Source organism: Bombyx mori, chromosome 23 (genome assembly GCF_030269925.1).
Source record: "Bombyx mori chromosome 23, ASM3026992v2".
Lineage (NCBI taxonomy): Eukaryota > Metazoa > Arthropoda > Insecta > Lepidoptera > Bombycidae > Bombyx > Bombyx mori.
The window spans coordinates 8,870,612-8,887,581 of record NC_085129.1 but is presented as its reverse complement, the minus strand read 5'-3'; the positions used below and the strand labels follow the sequence as shown (position 1 = coordinate 8,887,581).

At 36.4% G+C, this 16,970-nt stretch overlaps 1 protein-coding gene across 6 annotated transcripts in view; it reads left to right on the top strand.

Moving 5' to 3' along the window:
- The first annotated feature begins 1,264 nt into the window (after positions 1-1,264).
- LOC101744387 (cytosolic purine 5'-nucleotidase) overlaps positions 1,265-16,970 on the top strand; it is a 40,935-nt gene continuing 25,229 nt past the window's right edge. Inside the window, exons 1-2 of one of the 6 annotated variants that reach the window (XM_004932588.5) lie at positions 1,265-1,779; positions 2,845-3,033. In XM_004932588.5, coding sequence (XP_004932645.1) covers positions 2,870-3,033 — 164 coding nt within the window. In that variant the 5' untranslated portion in view covers positions 1,265-1,779; positions 2,845-2,869. Of the gene's footprint in view, positions 1,780-2,844; positions 3,034-3,680; positions 4,519-14,478; positions 14,851-16,495; positions 16,712-16,970 lie in introns of those variants that run through there. The other 5 variants (XM_004932591.5, XM_004932590.5, XM_004932589.5 and 2 more) reach the window with 5 other exon arrangements.

The window sequence follows — 16,970 nt, the reverse complement described above, 5'->3', positions numbered from 1 at the left end:
CAAACTCCAACAACAAGAAATGGATTTAAAAAAAGTTATATAAAACCAGGCTTTCTCTTAGTGATAAGGTTAGAAGTTACTAGAAGATCAAGCTCCTTTTTGAAAAAACCCGGAAACCTATGTCCAGAAAATTTCTTTTAATCCTCCTCACGTCTATACTTCAACAGATTCAAAATAAGATACTAATTACTATTATTAAACTGACCTAAAAAGACATTAAGTTAACAAAATAAAAAATTAACGTAGCCTCACTACTAGCGATGCTGCCAAAAAGAGCTAGGCATTAGACAACTTAAACAATAAAGATTTAAATTTCTTCTAATATTTTAATAGTTTTTTACGCAAAGTTGAAATTTTCTTAAAAATAACAGCATTTTAGTTTCACTGCAAATCATTATTCTGGATTCCGTAAGAAATTTTAATTGTTCATTAGTATAGTAATGTATCATATTACTACTACTACCCACATAAAGACGGTACGCGGCCGTGCCGCCTTCATACTAGGACGCCTCTACCCGATGATATGCAGGCGAAGTAAAATGTCCCTTAGAAATAAGGTGACACTCTACAAAACTTGCATACGCCCCGTCATGACCTATGCAAGTGTGTTCGCTCACGCGGCCCGCACTAACTTAAAATCATTCCAAGTCATTCAATCCCGTTTTTGCAGAATAGCCGTTGGAGCTCCGTGGTTCGTCAGGAACGTCGACCCCATGACGACCTGGACTTAGAGCCCATTAGTAAGTATCTGCAGTCGGCGTCGATGCGCCACTTTGATAAAGCGGCACGACACGAGAACCCTCTCATCGTGGCCGCCGGTAACTACATTCCTGATCCTGCGGAAAGAATGGAAAGCAGTCGACGTCGCCCCAAGCACGGTTTACTGGTGGTAGGACCTCTTGTGAGTCCGCAGGGGTAGGTACCACCGCCCCGCCTATTTCTGCCGTGAAGCAGTAATGCGTTTCGTGACTATACTCAGACCTTAGAACTATATCTCAAGGTGTGTGGCGCATTTACGTTGTAGATGTCTATGGGCTCCAGTAACAACTTAACACCAGGTGGGCTGTGAGCTCGTCCACACATGTAGGCAATAAAAAAAATAAAAAAAAGCACGTCATTTCGGATCCTCCCGATCCACTAACGGTGCTTTTGGGTACCTCAAGCATCGGTCATCGTTCTTGTCGAACCCGTCGCTTACGACGAAGGGCTCGACGAGTAAATTAACTCTCAGACACAGCCCACTGAGTTTCTCGCCGGATCTTCTCAGTGAGTCGCGTTTCCGATCCGGTGGTAGATTCTGCGAAGCAAGGCTCTTGCTAGGGTTCGTGTTAGCAACGTCATCAGGTTTGAGCCCCGTGAGCTCACCTACTAGTTAAGGCGACGCTGATATAGCCTCTCAAGGCTATCAGCTTAGGTATCAAAAAAAAAAAACTACTATTACTACTTTTGTAACTATAGATATAGTTCCAGAATAGTATAAATTGTAAATTAAATTGAAAACTTTTGTAATGAAAAATAACATTTATAATCACCTATACAATCACAACCAATTTCAAATAAATTAAGTGGATATCTGGCACAAAATGTATTTATGATTTAGTAATAATTAATGAAGATTTACCTAAAAGACAAGAATCCAGGACAGAACGTAACTGAAAAATAAACATATGTCAAATAATTGCGAGAAATATTCAAATTCAATATTTCAAAAGAAAATCTCGGTCTTTGGAAGGTGGTAGCCGAGGATTGTAAAAATTTTATTCCATATATTTGCAAGCGGTGGGTATTTGAAATTTTCTTCTTAATCCGTAATCAAACCATTTACGTAACTAAAAAAATAAGATTTTTACTATATAAGTTATCATGAGTCATTGAAATGTCCACTTCTAAAATTAGTTGCGCGGTGCTCGTAACAATTTTGATAGAAGCGCACATTTAAATTTACGACGACAAAAATATTAAATTATGTTTATTGTATATTTAAAAACATTAATACTACAGTATCGTTTCTGGCCATAATTGAAATATTTTTAAAGGAGCTTTTTTAATTGTAAATAAACACTTCTTGTATAATCTCGTGTACTCTACAATATTATTTATTCAGTAAACTAGCGATTTTATGAATCAATAATATTTTAAAAAAAATTAGGCATATAAATGAACACTTATTTGCATTTCATATGTGCACTGTTTAGTAAATTAGGCTATTGCTTTCTTTCATACAAAAGATTCTTTTTTGTCTTCGTCAGCTATAAATCATGTTAATAAATGGTCAACAGTTTTATTTGAATTTTCTTGTGTTTATCAATTAATTAATACAAGAATGAGACATCTATCTCACTTGTGTAGTTTTGATGATTTTAAAGAATTTGTAATTATTTACTTGAAGAAGCCAAAGTTTGTTGTGGGTAAATAAAAAATATATATAATAAAGAGTATGTTTAAACAGTGTAAAGTGGGTTCAAAAGTAAAGACCCAGGGAGAGTAGCAAATCCCCCTCAAAAACGAATATTTAAGAATTTAAACCAAATGCCATAAATAAATTATTGTTAATTTACGTATCAAATATATGAATGAATATTTCGTATATTCATTCGGTGAATCAGAATCAAAATTGGGATTTTCTCCCTTGAAATATATAGATCAAAACAATAAATAGTACTCTAATGACTAATGAGCAGGGCACTCTTGAGGCTAGAATGAAAATATGAATCTGTAAAACTAAACATAGATAGATTATTGTATAGTGATATATTATTATGAAATATGTAATCATGATAAGTCATAATTATCAGCATCGTAAACATTATCACAAAACTGGCTTCATTTTCATGTTTGTTACAGGTACAGTACTTAATAAAAACAGTGCATGTTCAGATGTACTATAAATTTTTTGAAAATAAACAATTATCAAAGACTTAACATAATTTTTAATTCTAAATTTAAAATGGATGTTTGTAAGGAAAACGAGTGCCTGACTCTTCAAGATAAAAATATTATGTCCAAGAAATACTATCGTCGTGTTGAACACAGGTAAGCCCTTTTGCTAATATCTACATTTTGCTTTTTTTTGCATTGATTCTATTGTCATGTTAGAAAAGTATCTAAATCTATATTGACAATACGTTAGTTAAAACCACCAGGTAAACTGCAAACTTGTCAGCTTAATTTTGGTCACAGAAAAAAAAAATGTTTACAAAGTTGAGTTGTCAATGTAAGTTGATGTCGAGAAAGTGCTTTCCAAGTTTTAGCTATGAAAATTCTGTGAGAAATTGTTTTATATTCTAAGGATTTCTATTGTAATATAACACGACTCACAATCAAGGTAGAGTTCATCTCTACCAATGCTGGAAATATTTACAATGACCCTCCAGGAACCTTTACTACCACATTTCAACAGGTTTTGAAGTAGACTCCCCTCCTCTGTGTTCTTCTCTACTTTCCCTATCCTTATAACACATATTAACTAAATTAATCCAATGCTAACATGTCATTTGCTATGACTGCCTATGAACAAGCATTATTATTATTGATTTATGATCAAATTTAGTGTAAAATTTGGAAGATTTATGTACTTAAAATTTCACTATACTAAAATTGATGAATTCATATGTTAAAACAAACAAATTGAGCTTGAACTCCATAAAAATATCTATACAATAAAAAAAAACGTATTTTTAAAGACTGCTTATTGTCAGCCGATCTAGGCTTTTAAACAATTTAAGTAGTATGCGATAAGATTTTCATGTCAATTACTAACTAGTTTATATATGTGAATATATGCAAAGAATTGACATTGCAGCACATAATTAAGATAACTACTATAAATCAAAATATGTCAAGAACAAGATAATTTCTTGAGTAGTTTAAGAACTAGCAGTTTATTTAAGCACTTTGAATATTAGGTGTTATCAGTCATTCCAACTGCGCAGTCCACTGTGTTCTTTGGTCATACACGCACTAACTCTATTCTTATAAAATAAACAACAATCTTTAACAAATAAATACACTGAAAGCATTGCATAATAATATATTTATTACAAGATTCGATTACGTAGGTATTTGTAAATATTTTGTTGTTTTTAACACGAACTTTACATCAGCCGACGACTAGGGTTATCAATAATCACCCAGTGGGGTCAAATTATCATCGTACTGTTTACTTGCCAATAAACTACAGTTCAGTCGCAGTTTCGATTTACAGCGAGTCGGTATTCGATTATTGAATTTAAAATATTCGCGGAAAATGCCTGACGCTTTTGAGATAGCTTATCCCCTGTCACCATCGGTGAGTCCGCAAGACATTCGCGCACGCGCAAACTCGTCTTCGAAGAGTAAACGACCCGTAATTAAATTTTTCGCGGGCGATGAAACTCTAGAGATACCTGACAAGTCAGTTGCTGGCATTGATAAACCATTGTCCAGAGTAGACCGAAGCGAACTTGAATTGGATAGTTTCGCTGAGTCTCTAACCACGATGCATAGTGCTTGGTTCGATAAGAGAGTGCTCGAGCACAGGTGCGTATTGTTTTTTAACTTTTTATCAGCTAATGTTAACATTGTTTAAGCGTATTTCAACAGGTATTAATTTTATCAACTGTTTCTATGCTGTATTTTTGTCGGAATCTTGTGAAATATTAATATTGTTGTGTTGTTGGGCGCATATTGGAATTATAATGTGTACCTATATCTATCTGTCTTCTTCTATCTTCTATATATATGTCAGGGCGTGACGGGGATGGCTGAGCGGTAGTTTCCGTTATCACTCTTATTTGGTTGAACACAGTTTATAAAAAGTCAATAAAACATTTCAATAATAATTATTGAAACTCAACACACACAACTTTCACAATGACAGGATAAACCGACAGTTTCGTTGCACATACCGACAGACCGACCGACTGACTGACTGACTGACTGTCAGAGACTCACTGCTTAAACGGACGGAATGACTGTCTGACACGGAATGCCACGACTCTGTCCACGTACCGCCATTTTATACTGTGGCGTTACGTAGTCTACCCTTCATTTTGTGATATTTATCAAAACAACATCTCATCATTTAAAATAATAATCAAAACCACCGTCTTAATATTACTAAAAGTCGTTATCCACGACAACTAAAAGTCGTTATCCACGACACGGCCATTCTGACATGTCACACGTCCCTGTGTGACGCTCCTGCAAGAAAAACAACCTTTTGCAATATCAAACAGGTTTCGTCTCGGCCAATCCTGATACATTCACGATTGAGGATTGGGATTCCTTTCATTACAAACCATAACGTTAGCTCTCAACAAGATCTTTAACAGACCATGTTAACCTGTGTGAGTAGATAACTTAATTACCCAATTATTAGTGATACACTATACAACTGAAAAATTTCATTAATGCTCAATAAGCATTAGAAACCCGAGTTATTACAAAACAACTCAATCTGAGCAGTATTTCATCAGTATTCTGTATCAACCACAAACTATCGTTACAATTACTTCCATCTAGTGAGAGTAACTCATGCCACCTATATCGAGTGACGATAAACCAATTCAAGTGCCACCTCCATCAAGTAGCTCTTGACTACTTATTGCCTCCATCCGGCAAATAAGTGGGACCTCCATCCGGTACCCAACTTCAACACAAAACACTAATGCCTCCATACGGCACGCAAGTGGAACTTCCATCCAGTACCCACTTCAACCATAAAACACATCACAATGCCTCCATCCGGCAATAAAACGAACACATCACCTAAATCGAGCGATGTGTTCAATTACCAGTCATAAATGACACCGAATACTGTTCTTTACTAATCACACAAAATAGGACAACAAAATCCTTACTTTAATCAGTCAGTTGTATCGTGGTCATTTGATCCTACATCTTCTACATCACTAGTTTCAACAAAATCGTATAGAACGCTCCTGGCCTGGCTGCCGGCGCAGCTAGTGACATTGCCACCCACATTATCATTAAAACAAATGATAAAACCAATACACATCATTTCACAATATAGAGTCAAAGTCATTACTAGACCAACACAACAATAGTCTCCATTGAGACCCAGGTCTCCGCTGTACCAATCGATGGAGATGCTCTCACCTCACTGATCAGTCTCGTCAGTAGCACTACTTAGAGGCAACCTTATGTAATCATAGGTTCTATTACCAAAGTTTCTGGTCTCGTCAAAGTTAATCTCTTACTTTCAGTATCATTTTAAGTAAAAACCTTTAGGGATATGGCACGCGAACTATTAAGAATTCGAAGGGGCTCACTTTTGTTATTCTTATGGTAGAACAATTTAAAATAGATGTACGGCTTCTAGCACTTCTTGTCAAGAACAATTCCATGAGCTCACCGCGAGCTTGGTCATCAATAACGCAAGTCTGGGCTTCGAATAAGGACACTAGATTTAAGTGTTCTATTTCGCTGAATGCTCAATCTCACTGAACCGATTAAAACAACTATCAGGTAGTACATGACATACAATAGGTAAGCAATAAACCATCGCATAGGATTTGTTCCGTACAGTTTTGAGTCAAAACAACAGAAACCTTTTATGAGAACCATCGTATAAAATTGATGAGTTATGAAGCTACTACTAATAGATTTCTTGACAAGAGAGCATTCGGCACCCGAATCCAAATAAAAATAATACGACTCACCAGATTGTTCTTATTTACCAAAATTGCCCGATGTTACGCAGCTACCGGCACGTCGCTCCGCTCGGCCGGTGAATAGTTGACCCATCGAGCGCCGACAGACGGCGTTTGCGTCCCATATCTCGTATTGGCTGCAGCAATCACGTGTCGATTGCGACACGGCCTTCCTGATTGTACACGTCCTCGTGTGATGGTTAACCTACAATCAAAAACATCCACGAGAACACTTGTTCCGCTCGATCACTCCTGACTACACTTTACGACTTATCGGAAAATTTAAAGTCATTAAACTGTTTTAATATCATTTTAACCAAATCAAACAATAGGGTATACAAAGTTCACTATTCAGCAGCCAGAGCACGTACCACAGTCGTTCATCAAACTTCAAATTTACTCTGTACAAATCAGGCATAGCTTACAGGAACTCAGATCAAAGAAAACTTCCGAGTAAAAATATCTAACGCCACGGCTCTCCAGCCGACCAGCAATCGCAATTGCCCTCATGATGCGCATCCACAGCGTGGATCGCCCGTGTGCATCACCCGCTGACTACACACGATGGTCTTTACAGACCCCGACCTCCGCCAGAGCCAAACGCGCACCGCGCACCCACGGACTACTTGAGTTGCCTCAAGAGACACCGATTTCTACCGGGCTACGACTACGTAATAGCTACTGGTACGGTCGAACACAATACGGCCGATAGACTATCCTTACTCGAGTTTTCACCACAATTTAAGCTTGCTCTTCATCATCATCATTTACATCAACCTCGACTGGTATGTGACCTGCTGGCATTTTTCTTAGCCTATCGTGTGGGTATTTGTAAGTAAGTTTTTAATTTAAAGCTTTCAATGTGTAACGGTCACCATCCAATACTTCAACTACTTTAAACGGCCCTTTAAACTTCGGATCTAATTTCGTTTGATTACGCTTTTCGTTTTAATGTGTGGACGAGCTCACAGCCCACCTTGTGTTAAGTGGTTACTGGAACCCATAGACATCCACAGCGTAAACGCACCACACCTTGAGATAGAACTTGTAAGGTCTCAGTATAGTTACAACCGCTGCCCCACCCTTCAAACCGAAATACACCACTGCTTCACGGCAGAAATAGGCAGGGTGATGGTACCCGTGCGGTCGATGGCACTATACGGAGCACCCGTCTGGTGCCACGTCCTTACCCACGAGAACGTCGCCGCGCTGCGACGCCGGCCGCGCGCGATCGCAGTCAGAGTTATTCAAGGATACCTCACAGTCTCCTACAAGGCGGCGTGCCCTAGCGCAAGTGCAGCCGGAGCGCGGGGGCTCCAATCTCGGCAGTCCGTGCTGGAGGCGTGGTCTCGTCGTTTGGCGTACCCGTCGGCCGGCCTCCGTACCGTCGAGGCGATCTGCCCGGTTCTCGCAGACTGGGTGGGCCGCGACCGCGGAAGTCTCACCTCCGGCTACCTGTGCAGACTCACAAGACATTTTACCACCATGCAAACTTCTTACCGCAACAAATCTTACCAGCCACCACGCAAATTACAATTTTACGGGTTCCACCTCTCCTACACGATGTTACTCCCACACTGAGGAAGCCAACCGCGAACACTTGTCAAGCACGCACTTCACCGGAAAAACCTGCATCCGCCAGCGGAACCCGAACACCGCCGCATCGCCAGACATGAACGCACCGGACGTCTTATCTTACAGGTCACGACGACTTCAGATGTGTCAATTTTTCTTCCCCACGGAAACTTGCTTGCTTTCTTGTTTGCTTGCTTGCTGGAGCCCGAAGTCATCGAACGTGTAATGTTATTGGTATTGAATCTAGTAGATTCTAAAATTTCAGCGACAATTCACAGTCTCATGTCCTGGTTTACTGCACTAGTGCCATGTAACTCTAGTAGAACTCAGCGGCTTAAAATAATTCTTGTCGGAACTACCCACTCGTCATGACAGATCCATTATTGCGATCGAAGTTTCACTTGAGATTTGCACTTGCCTTAATTTCTTGCAATAGCTTGTTACGTGTTGTATTTCCGCTAGTAAATGCCATGTGATGAAGTCGATAGTCAAACTGGGCAACATGAGCCAGAACGTAAGATGTGATGATTTCTTCGTGGCTCAGATCTTCCATCAAGGTAACAGAGACGTTATTACAAGACTTACGTATGCTGCATTCACGCTCTTGTGGCGTACCATTACTAGTATTCTGATCTGCATCATGTTTTTTTTGCTGTACTTCGAACATGTTCAAACACGTTACGCCAGTGAGAGTAGAGTCCTGATCCCACTTCTGATGTCAGGGCGTGACGGGGATGGCTGAGCGGTAGTTTCCGTTATCACTCTTATTTGGTTGAACACAGTTTATAAAAAGTCAATAAAACTTTTCAATAATAATTATTGAAACTCAACACACACAACTTTCACAATGACAGGATAAACCGACAGTTTCGTTGCACATACCGACAGACCGACTGACTGACTGACTGACTGACTGTCAGAGACTCACTGCTTAAACGGACGGAATGACTGTCTGACACGGAATGCCACGACTCTGTCCACGTACCGCCATTTTATACTGTGGCGTTACGTAGTCTACCCTTCATTTTGTGATATTTATCAAAACAACATCTCATCATTTAAAATAATAATCAAAACCACCGTCTTAATATTACTAAAAGTCGTTATCCACGACAACTAAAAGTCGTTATCCACGACATATATATAAAAATTAATTGCTGTTCGTCAGTCTCGCTAAAACTCGAGAACGGCTGTACCGATTTGGCTATTTTTGGTCTTGAATTATTTGTGGAAGTCCAGAGATGGCTTAAAAGCTAAATAAATATGAAAATGCTCGGAATTAAATAAAAATAACAATTTTGTTTTCCCTTTGATATGCCCCTCGTCGGACAGATTCCTTTTGTTTGTTTTAACTTTATATTATACAAAAGCTTAGGTCTTTTATTTATCGATTGAGGCACTACGAAGTCTGCCGGGTCAGCTAGTTCATGATAAAAATATCGTTACAGTATGTATGTAAATAAATTTCATAGTTGTAAATAGTATGTGCGATCTAAAATTAAAACGTTGTAAAAAGTAACTTCCATTTTCTTTGCTGTCCTATTACTAATATAATATAAGAAGACTATATGACCAATACATGTGGGTGGACACTTTACCTCGATGCGTAATAATGATTGAGTTATAATAATTTTTCACTGAGTGTCGATCGGTTACCAAAGATTGAAAAGACAACATGACTGCCTTGAGGCATTAGTTCGAACACTTTGTAGTCTAAACGTATAGTTTTTCGCGGCAGAAATAGTCAAGACATGCTTAGCAGAAATCCCAGTATCAGGACTTCTAAAATACAATGCAATAGAGCGCTTTTTTTCATACATTAGTGTTTTTGGTGCAAGTGTTTTCATCGCCGAACCCGTCGCTTGCGAGGAAGAGCTCGACGAGTAAATTAACCCATAGATAGACACAGCCCACTGAGCTTCTCGCCGGATTTTCTCAGTGGGTCGTGTTTCCGATCCAGTGGTAGATTCTGCGAACCCCTTCGCATGCTAGTGCCATTGTTTTCAACGCTTCCGGTTTGAGTCCCGAGAGCTCACCTACACGCTAGGGTAAAGCTGAAGTAGCCGCTCAAGGCTAAAAAAGAAAGTGTTGTCTCCATGCTGATGTGATTCAAGAATGTCAGCACTTGGGTAGCGCCGCGTCAGTAAATGATTAGGTTGTCCAAAATATATAGATTGATTCGAATAGTGTTTCAATACACTAATTTAACTCACACCAATAAACGAATTGTATTGATTACAATTTAGTCTAACCGAATAAATTGCGATAAGATACCCTGTAGCAGATAAAATAGTGTCTATGAATTTGTTGTCATGTGCCAATGTGCACCAAATGATCGAAATTTTACCACAATATTAACATTTTAAGGTTTGGATAATTTTTGTTTAAAGCTTTTTCTCTTTTGTTTTGTTAATATTTTTTTTCTCTTGTTAAGACGAAAAAAAACACCGCTTCTAATATATTCATATTGATACGAAACATAAAGTTATTAGATGTAAACTTATAGAAAAGGGAAGACAACGCTTTGGCTTTTTTATTTGAAAACTGACAATCTGTATATTTATTAAATACTAGAACTCGTCAATAGATAATAAAAAATAGTAAAGCGGTTCACAAATTGAGGAGTAGAACATGCTACTTAACTGTAACCATTTAAAACCAGACGGGCCGGGAGTTTATCCATCCTTTTAAGTAATCAAAATAAAAGTAAAAAAAACGCATCTTTTGATATGTGGCTAGCCTTATTTTTTAGTACGAATCATATTATTAACTACGAATAAAAAATAAGTATTTATTTGTAGATTATTAAGATATCTTACGTAAAACACAATTCCAGGGCTGGCAGAAGAATAGTTTGTTCGGTATTATCAAGTACTCCATAATCCGAAACTATTTACTTGGGGACATTTTTATTTCGTCGAATTGATTGTCTATTTAAAGTTTTCGGTTTGATGTACAATTGTAAGACACTCTTTACGTAGATTATTATAATGAATGGCTCTTTGTGGTAAGAATAATTACCATTATCATCTTTAACAAAATATAAATTATTACAGCATTCCTTTTTTTCGCTCCCAAAACATGTAAAAATTGTCATGTTGTATTGCAATGAAATAGGAAACTAATACTAATAATTTTCAAGTAATTTTGTCTTTATTAGGGTCGTCGAAGTGAATGCCTCCAATTTATTTCTCCCTACGAATAATCGTAAATTTTCCCCCTTAATTATATACAATTTTAGTGTTGTTGGATACCGTCAAGAACGGTTCGATCGGTTCCGTTTTAAAAATTTCGAATTCCTTATCCAATGCAGCGAATGTATATTTTTTATTGTTTAAAGTTATTTTAATAAGCTCACGGCCCATCTGTTGTAAATTTGTTACCAAATCCATACCCATCAAACATGAATGCCGCCACCCATCTTTAGACATGGAAGTGTCCATTGCATTGTAGAACGACGGTCGGACCCTTCATATTGACACATTGACACATATTGACATATAACCTCTTCGCGGAAGAAATTGGCGGGATGGTGATGCCTGCCAGTGTGAACTTACACTATGCCCTACTACCAGTATGCTGTTATAAGAACCGGAACACGCCTCCCGCCTCTGGGCGTCTCTATGTCACCGTACGGCCCAAATCTTCCAACCAAAAAATGGTTTTCTATTATTTATGTAAAAAGATGTATGTACGTAATAATAAACCTATGAATTTTAATGTTACTCAGCGAAAACTTCGTATGTTTTTTTAAATAAGAATTAATACATAATTAGCGTCATTTTTATTTTGAAAAGCAATCCTCACGATGCCAAATGTGCGAATGACTGACTTTAAGGAAGAGTTAAAATGTATTATGTTTGTGTTGTTCAGAAAATGTAGTGTTACAACGTGGGGCTTAAGAAAATACGTGGATGTGAATAAGTGACTAGTGACTAGTAATGGATATGAATGACCATCATGTCTATTTCCACGAAGCACTCGTGCCCAGAATCATAGGACTGCTTTTGTCGCAATGTGTAAAGTTATTCTAATTTCGCATGATGAGCATCGGCGTTCACCTTGTGGTCCAGGAATTTCAGACACGTCTTATAAGTGAGCCGTAAAGGGGACGGCCCATTTCAGGCCCAAAGCGGACAATAGATTAGAGAAAAAATACTTAGTGCATTAATTTTGTCATAAATAAATATGCATTTACTTTCTTCCAAATAACCGCCACTACAGTTTACAATAAGTAGTTTAAAAAAAAGTAATCCATTGAAAAAACAAGGTTTTTGATGTTTGCGGGAAAAATATTGCCAGCATTAAAACTTTTTACGTATTAAGTAAACATTTTAAGTATATAAATAAAACATATAAATGGATTATAAGCACATAAAATAACATCAAGGACATACCCATTGGGCTTTAACTTGTAACTATACTTGAGACGTTAGAACTTATATCTCAAGGTGGGTGGCTCATTTACGTTGTAGATGTCTGTGGGCTCCAGTAACCACTTAACACCAGGGCGACTGTGAGCTCGTCCACCCATCTAAGCAATAAAAAAAACTTAACTAGTATTGTTATTTAAATATGTACAACTAAAACAAAAACATAAAAAATAATGTGTACTCGTAAAAAAAGATTAAGAAATAAATCAATTATCGGTTATTTAAAAAAATTATCGATATATGAATTTCATGTAATTATTTTTCTTTATACTGACAACACTGATTTTAATCTGACTGACTGACCCTTCGCTTGCTGCTTGTGCTTGCGTTCAAAATGGATGTGTTTTGATTTTTCTTCGATTTATTTTGCTTTTATCAATAACCTTTCATACCACGACTGAAAAACATTGTGTGAATTGTGGTTTTAACCTGACCGAGATTTAAGACCGTGTATATGCTCTCCTGTGCTATTTTTAGATGATTTACTAACTGTGTATGAAGATGAAGAAAATATAGATATTTAAAGAAGTATGTGTGTTTTTTATACCCTAATGACTACAATTGGATAAAAATACATTAGGAACATCTTAAACATTAAAAAAAGAAAAGTTCTTGAAGTATTTATATAGAAAATTAACCTCAAAACGAGTTTTTATTTTTATTATATTTTTTATAGTAGTGGCGTCAATTCCAATAAATTTTTTAGATATGTAATACATTTAAGAATTTGAATCAATCCATTTTTATAGTAATATTTGATGTCCACCTTGGGCCTAGCACACTATGGAGAGTGGGCATTCCCCTTTGTTAGCCTATTTTAGTCAGTAACAAAATGTATACCTTGTCAGGTCTTACCGGATAACACGAAACTCATAATAGACATCAATCGATACCAGTGACACGTGTACGTACGTAAAGCTTATTGTTGTTACAAGGAAAGATAATTTTTATTTTATGGTAGCTAGATAGATTCGGGAAAATATGACGGGTAATTTATCACGTCCGGATCATATCACCAGTTTTGAGAATTAGGAACATGGTTTATTTAAAAGGTTGAGATCTGAGATCCGTTAAGTTCGGCAAATTTAAATAGACAAACTCCCATTGAAAGATTCGTTAAACAATTTGAATTTTTTTCAATTTTTTTTCTTTGTTTTTATTGAGTATTCAAATTGCAAACATTTTTATTAATACAGAATTTATATTTGATATTAAATAAATAAATCATCCAATAAAGTGCAAGCAATTTGATATTTTAATCAGTACACTAACAATTTTGAAAATTGGCTATATTCCTTAGATAAAAAAATTCAAAGTAGTCTTACACTATATATTCTAGCGGAATAATAACAATTCCTTTATAAGTGGCGCTTATGAGATTATTTAAGATTCTAGTTTAATCCCTGTTAAAGGGAAAAAAAGCCAGGGTCACATATTTTTATTCCATTTATGAACAAACAAGCATACCGCTTATCATTTAAACCTCAACGTCACATCTATCACTCAACTTGAGACACGAAATTGCATTCTCAATTGCTGATGGAAAGGCTATCAAACAAGATCGCAACTATATATCAGTACAGTGAAACCAATCCGTGCGGACTCATATTAATACGTGAAATATTCTGAATGGTTACTAAATTGCTTGCTTTTTAGTAATTAAATATCTTATCTGCTGGAGTCGTTGTATTTTATAGCTTGATAACAATAATTAATATAATGTACACTCTGTTATAGTTTATTTATGAATATCTAAACATTAATTGCGAAATTTATGGGAATTGAACGCAAAATTCAATCTTGATTGTTTTTGATTATCAAAAACATGTACGTACGTATTGTACGTAAAATGTGTATCAGCTGTTGAGAGCAGCCGTGGCTGGGGGAAGTGATTGTGCTCTGCGGGTGTGGGTTAGGTAGACGACACACCGCAACGGCACAGTCTGACGGCAGTATACGCGTCACTCTCGTCGTATTTTATCGTGTCTCACCATATGCTAATTGTTGTGTTTTATACAGCGTATTCTGTGACGTGAGAAAATAAATATTTACTGGATTTATCTATTCAAGGACATCGAATTGAAAGTGTTTTGTGTATTTGTGATCGGGATCCCAACTAATCACTTAATTCATTGTAATCGCCCACTCGTATGTGTTATTTGAATTAGGATATCCTTAACAGTAACAAGGCTAGACACCTTTTTGTTTCGTCGTACGTCGATATGATTTGCACTTTTTTTTTCATTTGAAACAAGAGAACGGGAATTGTTCGTGCAAGATTTTACAAAATTTTATAACTTCTACTGACCTACTTTATGTTTGTTGCATGTTATTTACTTAAATTTCATCAGTTCATAAATTCCATAAACAAAATTAATACATCCGTTGCGTTCAATGTAATCATTGTTTATGTTGCGAGTTTGACACCCGTGAGAATGACTCAACTACAACATTGTTCGTTTATTCTTTGTTATTATTCGAACACAGGTTTTAAATAATCTGTGTACAAAACATACACCAGTATGTTGCGTATTGTGTATGCATCGATATGTAACTGCCGGCATATTATATCGATTGGTCAGTCTCCTGGCACAGACTTCCCCATGCGTCTCGCTGCACCCCCTTTCATTTATTGTTGTTAATGTATTTATGTCTAATTTCTCTACACTCTATATTATTGGCCAATCCAAAATATAGTATTTTTCTTAATTTTGCATTTGTAATAATATAAAAATGTCCCTAATTCTTTCTTTGTCTATGCATATTTTGTAGGCCATTGGGCAAATTGAGGTCGTTTGTTGATGACTCATGCTCCTGTTTCTAAGTTCCATGTGATAATTAAAAATTGAACCCTCACCTTTTTAATGCATATCAAATGTCTTAAATTAAAGGTTGGCTGTTTTGAGTAACTTTTTATTTTTGTGGTTGAGAGCTAATGGTCTACTTGTTATCATATGATTACCGGACCTCATGGATACCACAACGTAACAGATATCCTCTCCCATCCGTGCTGATTCGTATTATGCCGTGCCAATAGAACGTCCTTAATACTTTTTGTTAATATATTTACATACTGTTCACCACATTCCTTAATATTCAAATGTCTTTTGTTTATTGCAATTGTAGTTAATGTTATTAACACGAGGGCTAGATTTTTTAATGAAAACTAATTCTATTCATATTTACGTTAAATATACTATAACTATTGACTGTTTTAATAATAAACACGAAATTCGGTGTCAATAACAAAAAAAATTATCGGTTTATAAACTATATTTTGGCTCAGCGTCAGCTAATACCTATTAGTTTTTTTCGTGCAGATTTAATTAAAGATATTTTTCTTTCAAAGGCCACTCCAAAGTCTTCTAGCCCGATTACATAATACATATATCGAGGAGTAAAAGAGTATTAGGCTTAGCGACATTTTTGCAACTTTACAGGAGAGCCATATAAAGTTCAAAATCTGGAATAAATATCATAACAAAAAAAACTTCTTCAGCTATTTGAATGGAGTAAACTTAATTGAAGTTCAATTAAAAGTACGATGCTGCTAATACCAAATAAAACGCATCTTTAATTACAAAAATGTATGTATATTATGTATATGTCACTCCTCGATATTATTATGTTCTACAATATTTATAGTCAAAATCTCAAAACGCCTACATAAAACTAAATTGGGTACCGGACGGTATTCCTTGCGGTAACCGTTAACTATACAAAGCGAAAAATTTCGAGAACAAAACCGGTCGTGGCCTTGTTACTGTCAATAATCAGTCAAACCAAGATGGAATTTTTCAAGATATTTTGTCTTTAAATTGTTTGCCTACTTAGATTGCTGTGCGCCTAGATTAACCGAAAATTTTAAGAGTGTGTCATCAAAGTATTTAGCATTGGCAGCAGGTAGTGGCCATTAAATTTGTTTTGTTAATGTGATGACATGAAGGATCATAAGATGGAAAACGGGACCAGTGTGCATTTCGAAGATTATGTAAACGGGAATGGATCAGCTTACCACAAAGGCGACAGATACACAGCGGCGCCTAACGAGTGAGTTATGGCATACGACCTTGATTATAATTCATCATTTGTATCGACTGCGCTCGAATATTTCTAACCAGTAATCACGTCATGTTTAGTGTAGAAATGGAATCTTCCGATATCGGGAATGTGATAATTAGTGGAACATTTAATAAGGAAACAGAAGTGGGTTTTCTATTTTAGTTTCAACTAATTAGATTCTCAATTTACGCAATGCTTTGTATTTCAAATACTCTATCTATACCGGCGGTGGTTTCATTAATGTTGA